The sequence below is a fragment of the Desmodus rotundus genome, chromosome 4, assembly GCF_022682495.2.
Source record: "Desmodus rotundus isolate HL8 chromosome 4, HLdesRot8A.1, whole genome shotgun sequence".
Taxonomy (NCBI): domain Eukaryota; kingdom Metazoa; phylum Chordata; class Mammalia; order Chiroptera; family Phyllostomidae; genus Desmodus; species Desmodus rotundus.
The window spans coordinates 78,214,073-78,227,609 of record NC_071390.1 but is presented as its reverse complement, the minus strand read 5'-3'; the positions used below and the strand labels follow the sequence as shown (position 1 = coordinate 78,227,609).

At 35.3% G+C, this 13,537-nt stretch overlaps 1 protein-coding gene across 19 annotated transcripts in view; it reads left to right on the top strand.

Annotated features, from left to right (window-relative positions):
- SEC31A (SEC31 homolog A, COPII coat complex component) overlaps nt 1-13,537 on the top strand; it is a 76,615-nt gene that overhangs the window by 27,693 nt on the left and 35,385 nt on the right. For 13 of the 19 annotated variants that reach the window (XM_071221253.1, XM_024574886.3, XM_024574887.3 and 10 more), the window contains exons 9-14: nt 894-1,055; nt 1,255-1,407; nt 7,344-7,580; nt 8,752-8,826; nt 9,613-9,651; nt 10,140-10,217. In XM_071221253.1, coding sequence (XP_071077354.1) covers nt 894-1,055; nt 1,255-1,407; nt 7,344-7,580; nt 8,752-8,826; nt 9,613-9,651; nt 10,140-10,217 — 744 coding nt within the window. The remainder of the gene's footprint in view (nt 1-893; nt 1,056-1,254; nt 1,408-7,343; nt 7,581-8,751; nt 8,827-9,612; nt 9,652-10,139; nt 10,218-13,537) is intronic. The other 6 variants (XM_045183786.3, XM_053923159.2, XM_053923160.2 and 3 more) reach the window with 1 other exon arrangement.

Genomic DNA, 13,537 nt, shown 5'->3' with positions numbered 1-13,537 from the left:
AGCCAAAGTTAAGCTAATTTGACTTCTTTTTCTTTTTTAAAATGCACACTGACCCTATGTTTTTATTGTGGTAAAATACACATGACACCATTTTAGCCATTTTTCGGTATGCAGTTCAGTAACATTAGTAAATCCACATTATTGTGCCTCTGTCACCACCATCCATCTACAGAACTTTTTTATCTTCTATAATTGAATGTCTGTACCCATTAAACAGTTACTCCCCATTCCCTTTCTTAAAGCTGCACAACCTGTGCTTTATGAACATGTTACTATCACACTAATTTTGAGTTAACAATTATTACATTGTAAAGATTTTATATCAGCCATTTTCATATAGTTTTTCAATATCCTTTTCCTTATAAAAAAGGCTGTTTATGTCAAATACTGTTTCAATTCTGCAGTAATAAGAATGATGTGTGCCTGTTTTCTTGCTTTAACCAAAAGCCAAATTTCTCAGTGAATTCTTTCAAGATTATTGTTAAAATTTGGTCTTCGACTAGTCTAAATATAGGGGTTTGGGTCTTGGCAAGCAAAAACAGTTGGACAATACACCAGTGATCTTTTAGAGTTTAATAAGCTAACTCTGATAGAGTGTTCTGGTCTTTCACATGCATCTACTAATATCATTTCAATAAAAACAAAAATACCTGTTTTTAAGATGTGCTTATTCTAAATCTGGTTGAAATTTTGAGTAGCATTCCCTTTTATTATAACAGACCATCATAATGGACTTTCTTGGCCTTAAAGAAATTTTTATACTTGTTTTTCCTGGCTAAAGACACTGTCTGAAAGAGAATGTTTAATTGAGCTGTATTTGTCGATCATATTAATTCATGTGTTTTGGTTATAAACTGATTATACTGCTTTTTAACTTTTTTTTTTTGGTGTAGGTCTTATATGAACTTCCCACGAACACACAGTGGTGCTTTGATATTCAGTGGTGTCCCAGAAATCCTGCTGTCTTGTCAGCTGCTTCCTTTGATGGGCATATCAGTGTTTATTCTATCATGGGAGGGAATGCAGATGGTTTAAGGCAGAAACAAGTTCACAAGGTAATAGGAAATGTTGAGGTTTTTTATTATAGAAACTGAAAATAATCATTTTATTGTGTAATTATTTTGAAAAGGATGTTATAGATCAACAAAACTGATTAATTGGATAATTGCGATGAAAGAATTTCTTGCATATGACTTAAAAACATGTAATAGAGTCTTATGTAAATTAGAAATACTCACATTATTGTTTTTTTAGCTTTCATCATCTTTTGGAAATCTTGACCCCTTTGGCACAGGACAGCCTCTTCCTCCATTACAAATTCCTCAGCAGGCTGCTCAGCATCATATAGTGTTGCCTCTGAAGAAGCCACCCAAGTGGATCCGAAGGCCTGTTGGTGCTTCCTTTTCAGTAGGTGGATTTGTTATTATGGTCCACAATCACAAAAGACTTATGGTAAAGTATTATTATAGGATCACTCTCATGGAAGAAGATTGAGTTTGAGATGTGTCTGTGACTTTTTCTTTTTCTTTTTTTTTTGGCCAAACAAACTTAGATTTATTTATTTATTTTAAAGATTTATTTATTTCTTTTTAGAGAGAGGGGAAGGGAGGGAGAAAAAGAGGAAGGGAAACATGGTTGCCTCTCACTTGTCCCCAACTGGTGACCTGGCCCACAACCTACGCATGTGCCCTGACTGGGAATTGAAGCTGAGACCTTTCAGTTCGAAGGCTAGCACTCATCCACTGAGCCACACCAGCCAGGGCTGATTTCTTTATTTCATGATTTTACCCAAACTTAGTAAGGTAATGATGTGTTCTTAGTAGTAGGCCACATAAGTTGCACATCTATATTTTTTAAACATAGTTATTCCATTAACAGTTGTCCCAATTTTTCCCCCTTTGCCCTCCTCTGCCTCGTACCCTCCCCCGACAGTCATTCCTCACCTTGTTGTCCATGTCCATGGGTCATTCATGCATGTTCCTTGACTAGTGCCTTCCCCTTCTTTCTACCCTTATTGCCCTCCCCACTCCCTGCTGTCAGTCTGTTCCTTGTTTCCATGCCTCTGGTTCTATTTTGCTTATTAGTTTGTTTAGTTGATTAGGTTCCTCTTAAAGGTGAGATTATATGGTTTTTGTCTTTCACCACCTGCTTATTTCACTTAGCATAATGCTCTCCAGTTCTATCCATGCTGTCACAAAAGGTAGGAGTTCCTTCTTTCTTTCCTCTGCATAGTATTCCATTGTGTAAATACACCACAGTTTTTGATCCACTCATTTACTGATGGGCACTAACACTGTTTCCAGCACTTGGCTGTTGTAAACAGTGCAGCTATGAACATAGGAGTGCATAAGTTCTTTTTAATTGGTGTTTCAGGATTCTTAGGGTATAGCCCCAGCAGTGGAATCACTGGGTCAAAAGGCAGTTACTTTTTTTTTTTTTTTTTTTGAGGAAATTCCATACTGTTTTCCACAGTCTCTACACCAGTCTGCATTCCCACCAATGGTGCAGTAGGGTTCCCTTTTCTCCACATCCTCCACAACACTTGTTTGTTGATTTGTTAATGATGGCCATTCTGACCAGTGTGAGGTGATATCTCATTGTGGTTTTAATTTGCATCTCTCTGATGGCTAGTGATGCCGAGCATCTTTTCATATGTCTCTGGGCACTCTGTATATCCTCCTTGGAGAAGTGTCTGTTTAGGTCCTTTTGCCCATCTTTTAATTGGATTGTTTGTCTTCCTGGTGTGGAATCCTGTGAGTTCTTTATATGTTTTGGAGATCACATCCTTGTCCAAGGTATCATTGGCAAGTATGTTCTCCCATACAATCGGTTCCCTTTTCATTTTGATGATGTATTTCAGCTGTACAGAAGCTTTTCTAATTTGACATAGTCCCATTTGTTTATTTTTTTTTCTTTATTTCCTTTGCCATAGGAGATATATCAGCAAAAATATTGCTGCATGGGACATCTGAAATTTTACTGCCTACGTTTTCCTCTAGGTCACAAGGGTGTCTAACGTGTGGCCCAGGATGGCTATGAATATGGCCCAACACAAAATCATAAATTTACTTAAAACCTCTTTTTCTGCTCATTTTTCATTAGTGTTTGTGTATTTCATATGTGGCCCAAAGATGCCAGTAGGTTGGACACCCCTGCTAGGACGTTATTGGTATCACAATTTATAATTAAGTCTTTTATCCATTTTGAGTTTATTGTGACTTTTTCTTCATTTAAAATGTCTTCTCAGGAAAAGTGGGACCTTCCACCTTTTTTTCTTTTTTAATTGTAAAATACATTGGGGGACCCCCAAAAAACCTGGAATTTATGTATAAAAAATTGTGTATTCTTACATGTTTAAACTTCAGTCACCTTCAAAGTACCCTGCATTTGATTCAGTACACATATTAAGACATTTTTCCCACTGCTCAAAAGGTTTGAACTCGTCAGTTTTGATGCCTTTTAGTGCCTCTGCTGTTTTGTTTGCTTTACTTCTTCCATATTGGCAAATTGTTTGCTTTTGAGGACTTTTTTCATCTGGGGAAACAATAAAAGTTGCTCAGGGCAAAATTGGGTTAAGAGAGAGGGTAGGGCACAGGGGTGATGCCATTTTGGATCAATAACTGTTGAACACTGAGCACAGTGTGGACATGTAAGCTCGTAAATCGCCCACCATGAAGTGGGCAAACACATTGAAAGAGTCTTCAAAAAAAACTCACTGAAGCTGATTGTAGCCTCTCACAACACCACCAGCTAGTACACTGATACAGATGGGTTCCTGTAACACTCAGCTAGTGGGGGAAGCCTGTACTACAGGAAAATAATTCTGGGTTTTTTTGGGGTCCCCTCTTCATACATAACAAAAAATTCACTATTTTTGACCATTTTAAAATACACATTTCATTGGTAAAAGTACATTCACATTGTTGTACAACCTTTACACCATCTCTCTTCTCCCCACCTTATTAAACTTGTCTTCCTTCTCTCTCTCTCCTTCCTTCATTCCTTTTCTTCTTTTTGGAGATTATATCCTTTCTTCTCTTCTTCCTTTCCTTCTAGCTTTTTTTTACTTGCCAATTTTTTTTAATATGGTAAAAATACAAAATATGAAGTTTACCATCTTAACCCTTTTTAAGTGTACAGTAGTGTGTTACCTACATGCATATTGTTGTGTAAAAGATCTCTCAGACTTTTTTATCTTATAAAACTGAAACTCTATACCTATTGAACAACAACTGCCTATTTTTCTCTCCTAGCCTCTGGTGGTCTCATTCTACTTCCTGATTCTTTGACTTTGACTACTTTACTTTTTATTTTTTTATGTTTTTTCAAATTATAAGAGAAAGTTTACTTAGAAAGTCATAGAGGTAGAAGAAGTGAGCTGTAGAAAAAATGGGCTCAAGAAACAAATTATAGCAGGAAAAAAAGGGCCTTTGGAGCTTAGGAGAAAGAGAGAGAGAAATGTACGCCTTGAGAGAGATGGGAGAGTTTCAGGTGTGTCGGGTTCAGGCATGTGGGGGGACAAGAGGGTGTAGGGGAGGGACCATGCATGTGGGCCCTGGAGGTAGAAGGGGGTGGGGAATGGCGCAGGTAGGATCCATAGAGAAAGCCTCTGACTTTTATTACTTTAGATACCTCATATATGGAATCACACAGATTTTGTGTTTCTTTGATTGGGTTGTTTCTCTTAGCATAATGTCCTCATGTTGTGTATGACAATATTTCCTTCTTTGAAAAGGCTAAATAATATCTCATTGTATATATACATATGACATTTTCTTTAACCATTCATCTGTCAGTGGACATTTAGGTTGTTTTCACCCTTGGATGTTGAGAATAAAGCTGCAATAAACATTTATGTGGAAATATGTCTTTGAAATCCTGGCTTTCCTTGAAGGTGCAGGCAACTTTTATCTACATATACTATTGCTTTGTGTAGGAAGACAGATTTAAAAAAAAGAAAAGGAAAAGGAAAAAAGCTCTTAAGAGCTATTGCAAACCTTTTACATTTCTTCCCTGAAAAACAATGTTAATGAGTGCTCTCCCAGGAGAGTGTGGGGTTGGAGAAACTGGAAATATTCTTCCTCTGCTTTTATCTTTTACACAATGCAACGAAAATTCCTTCTCTGTGGCCATAAGGGGTAGATTGTCTGTATCCCCCTCAAATATCTTTGGGTTACCACCACTGATGTTGTAGAATTTTTGGTTATTTTTGTGATTGTCTTTAGAAATGTAAATAATTTACTTAAACGTCCATGTCTTGATATATCAATTTTACATAGTATTAATTGAAACACTTTTTATGCAGTATTAGTACATTTGTATTTTTTATTTTTACCTTTCCAAATTTTTTCTTTCAATTTTTGTAAATTACATCACCAAGATTTTTAAAATAGTTTTATTATGTTCAGTAGCAATATCTAAGTTTTCTCTATTTTTTTTTTGATGATTAAAAAACTGATGACTTGCTCTGGCTGCTGTGGCTCAGTGGATTCAGCACCAGCCTGCAAATCAATGAGTCGCTGGTTTGATTCCCAGTCAGGGCACATGCCTGGGTTGTGGGCCAGGTCCCCACTAGGGGGTGTGAAAAAAGCAACCACACATTGATGTTTCTCTCCCTCTCTCTCTCCCTTCCCCTCTCTAAAAAAATAAATTAAAAAAATATTTAAAAACAAAAAACTGATGACTAAACAGCATTTAGATTATTTATAATTATGCAACATTATAATAATGTTACATAAAACTAAGTAAATGAATAAACCTAATCATCATGTAAAATTCAGTTTAGGTCTTGCTTTTGGGTGTTTTCTCAAACTTCCCTAGAACTTGGGGAAACCCAGTGCTTTTTTGCCCTTCTGTGAAATTCTGTATCATGGGTGGTATTATCCATACCTCATTTAGCACTTATATGTGCCTGTTGTATCCAACAGGCACTTATATATGTTGTATTTTCATGTTAAGTTTCTGAAGGATAGTGATTTGTATTTTCTTATGTCTTGGCATTTTCTATAATGTCTGATATAATAAACACTTTGAATATATTAGGTATTTAATAAGATAAGTTTGTGTAAAGTCCATAATCCTTGTATAAAAATTACTGAGTATGAAGAACCAAATTTGTTCCTGTATTTTCTTTTTTTTATTCTGATTTTTTAAGATTTTATTTATTTATTTATTTATTTATTTATTTATTTATTTTTAGAGACAGGGGAAGGGAGGGAGAGAGGGAGGGAAACATCAATGTGTGGTTGCCTCTCATGCACCCCCTACTGGGGACCTGGCTGGCAACCCAGGAGATGTGCCCTGACTGGGATTTGAACCAGCGACACTTTTGTTTGTAGGCTGGCACTCAGTCCACTGAGCCACAGTAGTCAGGGCCTGTGCTTTCTTCTTACCTATATTTTTGTGAATACATTAATTAGATATTAACTGTCTACTTACTATATACAAGGCAGATATTGGATACTTTAGGCGCTACAAGAATAAAGTAGACACAGAACCTTTCTTGTAAGTGTAAGGGGGGCACAACTTTGCATCTATCTCCCTTCCTAGGTTTCACGCTGGCTTGAGAATTAAGTTGATGTAAGATAGATTAACAGGAGAAAAGCATACAAAGAAGTAGTAAAACCTAGGTTGAACAAATGGGAATTATAGAAAAGTAAATATATAGAGACTAAAGGGAGATAATTGTTATCTAAAAGTTTTGTTTGTTGTTTAACAAGTTTTGTTTGTGCAGATTTCTCTCTGCCTTAACTCTCATCACTAGTGATAAGAATGTTTCTTTACTCTTGGCATAGGGAGGACAGCTCTCATGGGAGTTTCATCTCCTACTTTCAGAAAGAAAAGAGGAGGTGAAAAGAGGAGTGCCTTTCTACTCCTGCTCATTTTCAAGTACTCTTTAGCTCAAAACAATCATTATGCCAAATGGTGTATTTTGGAAGAGTGGCATTTACTGCCGTCCTCCAAAACAGCACCTAGACCAGGAGGTGAGGCAAATACATATAACTCATAGTTGAATCAAAAGAGATCTATAGTACATTAGTACACTGAAGGCATCTGGAATGGACAAGGTGACATTTGCCTGGGCCTTAAATAGAAGTAGCATTGAGTATGTGGAAGTTAGTAAAATGAAGTAGGTTAGAAATTGTAGGGCAATTTTATCTAAAAGGTGGGTTTCCTGAAGAGGAATAATAATTGAAGACTGGGGTCAGATAGTAGGTCCACTAATTTTATCCAAATGATATATATTTAGGTCACAGTCCTTTCTGTTAGTATATGTATAATAAAAACATTGTTTGGCCACATTCTTGTGTTCAAACTGACTTTGTTTGTTTGTTCTTTTATAGTTTGGAGGCAAACTGGTTACCTTTGAGAATGTCAAAATGCAGTCTCAACAGGGAGCTGAGCAGCAACAGCAGCAGCAGCATGTGTTCATTAGTCAGGTTGTAACAGAAAAGGAATTCCTCAGCCGATCAGACCAACTTCAGCAGGTCATGCAGTCACAAGGCTTTGTCAAATATTGTCAGAAAAAAATTGACGCTTCTCAGTCGGAATTTGAAAAAAATGTGTGGTCCTTTTTGAAGGTAAAGTTGGTATTAAAACAATTTTATTTCATTATCTGCAGATTTAACTACTCCTAGTATATTCTAAATCTGTCTTCTTAGTAAAGAAACATTTGGAAGAACATGATGTCAGGAACCACAGGATGAAATTAAGGAAACCTTATGAAGGGCATACTACTGAATTTTTTATTTCATGAGTTCTTCTCTTCTTTGAAAAGCCCAATATGAAGTACTTTTTTAATAAGTAAAAAACAATATACGAGAAAGACATAATATTCACCAGACCTATTTTAAAATTAGAACATAGAGCTTAGAATACTAAAAACATAAATATAATAAAAAGCAGAATATTTATTTTTTGTAGTAGATCCAGTTAAGGAAAAATGGAAAAAGATGGAAGAGGTGTAGGGGAGAGAGATTGGAGGCATTTCTCATCCCTTTTATTGAGTTGCATTTATGATGGCAGAATAACAGATAGAATTTTTGGTTGATCATTTGCCTCCACTGGAATGTCTATTCCTTGATAATGAATTTTCCAACGATGAGATATCTTGAATACAACAAGGTTAAATTCTAAAATTATACAGTTTTTTTTTAAAGTTTGTTTTTATTTTAGAGAGAGGGGAAAGGAGGGAGAAAGAGAGGAAGAGAAACACTGATGTGTCAGAGAATGATGTGTGAGAGAAACATTGATCGGTTGCCTCTCGCATGCCCCCAACTGGTGACCTGGCCTGCAACCCAGGCATGTGGCCTGACTGGGAATTGAATCAGCTGCCTTTCAGATAGGAAGCTGGTATTCAATCCACTGAGCCACACTAGCTAGAGCTACAGTTTATTTTTGTATTTTTTTATTAAGTATTCATTTTTGGGAAGAGTTTTAGGATATTGAATATTTCATATAGTGTAAGTTTTGCATTCATATAGCCTTTAGACATGAGTTAAGTTTTTATTTACAAAAATTATAGTTTAAAAGTAAGCTTATTCCACTAGGATAATTACTAGTATACTTATTATTTTAAAAATTACTTATTTAAAGGAAAACCTTTCTTTAGATTTTTTTCTTACAGTGAACCTTCTAATTGATATAGTAGACTTTAGATATTTTTAGTAATTCTACTTGAAATTTGATCAATTAATTAAAAATTAGGCCTTTATATGCTGGTCTTTGTTTTAAGAATATGTCTTTTTAAAGGTAAACTTTGAGGATGATTCTCGTGGAAGATACCTTGAACTTCTAGGATACAGAAAAGATGACCTAGGAAAAAAGGTAAACTCTTAGAAAAGTGAAAAAGTTGTGTTTATACAAGTAAAATATTTCTATAGAACAGGTTTTTTAAAAATAAAATTCTAAACAGATGATCTCAGTCATTCAATTAATACTTAGTAAGAATTTGTGTTTGCTTGCCAAAATTTTGAATCATATTGTTAAATGTAAAATTCCACTTACACCTGGATTTTGAAGCTCCCAGAACTACCTTCTGTTCAAATGTGTTTTAAAGAGCTGTGTCAGGGCGGGTTGGGCTTTGAATGATAAGAGGCTATGAACCTCAAATACTGGAAATAACACAGATTTTAAGAGTGTGTAACCAATGGCTCTGGTGGGGGAGAAAGGGAGAAACTGTTAGAGATCATCCCACATTCACTACAGTTTAAGTGATAAAAAACGGTACTATTTCAAGCTATCACAATTTTCCAACCGAGCTGTTTATGCCTTTAGCCCACCATTCCCAAAGTGTTTATTGAGTTGGTTCAGCTAATAGCTACCTAGTAAATATTTTGGAACAAGGGCGATTTATTGCACTGAACCCGAATAAACAAAAAGTCCAAGTATTTGTTTAACATTTTAATTTAAACAAAGATCCCCTTATAAAAACAAGTTATATTCCAGTTTTATAATTTTCTTCTCTAAGAGGGGCTTAATTATTATTCTGCAGTGTTGACATGAACAGCAGTAAAAACACTCTGACTTTGAAAACCGTGAAGGAAATAGTGTAGATTCTTTGTGTAATTAACATTGAATAGGTCAGTGGATATTTTTATTTTTTAATTTCAGATTGCTTTGGCTTTGAACAAAGTGGATGGACCTGATACGGTAAGAAGGTCTTTAAAAATAGCTATCTTATAAAATTTTGGTTTAGGTGATAACAAAGAAGGAAGTGTAATTTAAGAAATTTGTTTTATTGCTTGATGGTATTAAAATAAATGCTGATTGTAGATATTTTAATAAATCAATAAATTCTCATTTTAAAGTAGTATAAATTTAGCTGGTACAGCATACCTTGTTCTTGATGGTATATGAATTTTGCAAAAACAAAGGAGTAATTAAATCAATGACTGCTCAAATGCTTAACATTAAGGTCTTTGTTACTGAGGGGACAGTAAAAAAGAAAGGGAAGGTCTAAGCTCTGATGGCTTTTTGCTTTTGTTCTAATGGTGTGTCTCAAATTTACTTAGTGTTGCTTCTTATGATTAAAGTAGCCCTGAATGTTGTTTATTGGGTCTTTTGTCTTTATTTTTCACTAATATCCTTTTAATGCTACTAAACTTCAACTTCCTCTGCAATTGTTTTGTGTACCAAAGGCTCTTAAAGATTCTGATCAAGTAGCACAGAGTGATGGGGAGGAGAGCCCTGCTGCTGAAGAGCAGCTCTTGGGAGAGGTACTTGCTTTTTTCATTTTTAAGTACATTGGAAAAATATGTGCTATTTGTTTTCACACACTGAAATATGGAAAATTTTCTTAACTATTTGTTTCAAAATTAAGATGGAGTATATTGTTTTCTTAGAGATGTTTAGGGTAGGAGTCTGTTTACTAGTTTGACAGAAGTATCATCTCTGAAATTTTTAGTTCTCTGACCTAGTTTCTGGATTATATGATTTAAAATTAACAGTTGATGTGAGATTAACTTAATTTGGTCAGGTAGCCATTATGATGTTAAACTGAAAAGAGATTTTATTCAGATATCCACAGTTCATTGTAAAGTTAATGTTTTTATCTTAACACTTTAATATTTAGGGCCCACTCACTATCAGTGGCATAGGCTTCTGAATTAGTCTCTTGAATTTTGGAGTTCAAATAAAGAATATTTCACTAAATAAACTGATTGTCATGATTACTACAAACGTTTTCTCAGTTGTATTTCATAATTTTTACAACTAGTTTAAGAGAGTCCTTGAACATAGAGTTTTACCATTAATATTTTTCCTTTTAATATTCTGGGTTTTTTTTTTTAACCACTAACAAATAATTCTGTAATTACTTTTTGTTTTAATTATATTTCATCTTGGAAAATTAACAAGTTTTTTTTCCTCATCTTATCTTTGACTTTTCCATAGTTCTTTGTGATACGGGAATATCTGACTATGGAATATTTCTTACTATCTTTTACTAAGTTATGAACATAATTCATCAATAAATTTAGACTATTACAAGATGATTATAAAAAACATATTTCTTGGAAGTAGGTCTTCTAGCATTTATTTAACTTGAGAATAAAGGATATGGGCAAAACCTTACAAAAGATTTGAACTAATTTTGAGAATACCTAGACAAAATTGTAGGATACATTAAAAAATATACTTTCAGCCCTGATGAGTGTGGCCCAGTTGGTTGGATGTTGTCCTGCAAAGTGAAGGATCACCAGTTTGATTGCCGGTCAGGACACAAACCTGGGTTGTGGGTTCTTTCCTCGGGTGGGGCACCTGCAAGAGGCAACAGATTGATCTTTCTCTGCCTCTCTTTCTCCCTTCTTTCACCTCTCTCTAAAATTAAAAAAGTAAAATATTTTTTAAAAATGTACTTTCATTTATATACATACAACTGGATAAACTATGTATTATCAAATAGAAGATCATTTGGAAATACACTCAAGAATAATATGTATTTTGCCCTGGCTGATGTGACTTAGTGGATTGAGTGCTAGCTTGTGAACCAAAGGGTCACCAGTTTGATTCCCAGTCAGGGCACATGCCTGGGTTGCGGGCCAGGTCTCCAGTAGGGGGTGCAGGAGAGGCAACCACATACCAATATTTCTCTCCCTCTCTTTGTCCCTCCCTTCCCCTCTCTCTAAAAATAAATAAAACCTTTAAAAAAGAAGAAAAAGATGTATTTAACAAAAGAGTAGTCATCAGTGTGTACTTTCAGAGTATTTGAAAAAATTTTGTTTAAGGAGATTAAATCTTCCCCTTTATCTTAATGATGCTATTTCTTTATCAAACATAGTAGATAACACATTGAAGATACTCAACATGTAATAAATTGTGCATTTTTGGCCTTATGTATATTTCAGAAGTTCATATGTAAAGGTTTATCAGTTGTTTTTAGAAAGCAGATTTGAAAAATTGGGATTTTGAAGAAAGAATAGGGTTTTTTTTGTTGTGTTAGTGAATATAATCAAATCAGTATCTGATTTTTTCTCTGTATACAATATTTTTATTTTTTTAATGTTATTGTATTGATTATGCTATTACAGTTGTCCTGAATTTCCCCCCTTTGCTCCCCTCCACCCAGCACTCCCCACTCCCTCAGACAATCCCCACACAATTGTTCATGTCCCTGGGTCATGCATGTTAAGTTCTTTGGCTACTCCATTTCCTATACTGTACTTTTACATCCCTATGGCTATTCTGTAACTAACTACTTATTTGTACTTCTTAATCCCCTTACCTCTTGACCCATTCCCCCACATTCCCCTCCCATCTGGCAACCGTCAAAATGCTGTCTGTATCCATGATTCTGTCTCCATTCTTCTTGTTTGCTTAGTTTGTTTTTAGATTCATTTGTTGATAGATATGTATTTTTTGTCATTTCATTTTTCATAGTTTTGATGATCTTCTTTTTCTTATATAAGTCCCTTTAGCATTTCATGTAATAATGGTTTGGTGATGATGAACTCTTTTAGTTTTACCTTGTCTGGGAAGGTCTTTATCTGCCCTTCCATTCTAAAGGATAGCTTTGCTGGGTAGAGCAATCTTGGCTGTAGGTCCCTGCTTTTTATGACTTTGAATATTTCTTGCCAGTTCCTTCTAGCCTGAAAAGTTTCTTTTCAAAAATCAGCAGACCGTCTTATAGGAACTCCCTTGTAAGTAACTACCTACTTTTCTCTTACTACTTTTAAGATTCTCTCTTTATCTCTAACCTTTGGCATTTTAATCAGGATGTGTCTTGGAGTGGGCCTCTTTGGGTCCATCTTGTTTGGGACTTTCTATGCTCTTGGACTTGCATGTGTATTTCCTTCACCAAATTAGGAATTTTTCTTTCATTATTTTGTCAAATAAATTATTCCAATTTCTTGCTCTTCCTCTTCTCCTTCTGACACCCCTGAGATGCGAATGTTGGACCTCTTGAAGTTGTCCTGGAGGCTTCCTATACTATCCTCATTTTTTTTTTAATTCTTTTTTTTCTTCTTGTTCTGATTCATTGTTTTTTTCTTCCTTATGTTCAAAATCATTGATTTGATTCTCAGCTTCATCCAGTCTGCTGATTTTTCCCTGTAAATTATTCTTCATTTCAATTAGTGTGTCATTTGTTTCTGACTCAGTCTTTTTTATACTGTTGAGATAGATCCTCACTGAGTTCCTTGAGCATTGTTGTAACCAGTGTTTTGAACTCTGCATCTGATAGATTGCTTATCTCCCTTTGGTTTAGTTCTTTTTCTGGAGTTTGGATCTGTTCTTTCATTTGGGCCATGTTTCCTTGTTTCCTCATTTTGTCAGCCTCCCTGTGTTTGCTTTTATGTATTAGGTAGAGCTGCTTTGACTCTGTGTCTTGGTAGTGTGGCCTAATGTAGTAGGTGTCCTGAAGGGTCCAGTGGCACAGCCTCCCCATTCACCCAAGCTGGGTACTCAAGGTGCACAATTTGTGTGGGCTGAGTATACACTCCTCTTATAGTTGAGCCTTGGTTGCGGTTGGCAGATCAGTGGGAGGGATTTAGCCACAGCAGTCAGCTGCAAGGACTTGCTGTGACCACTGACCACCAAC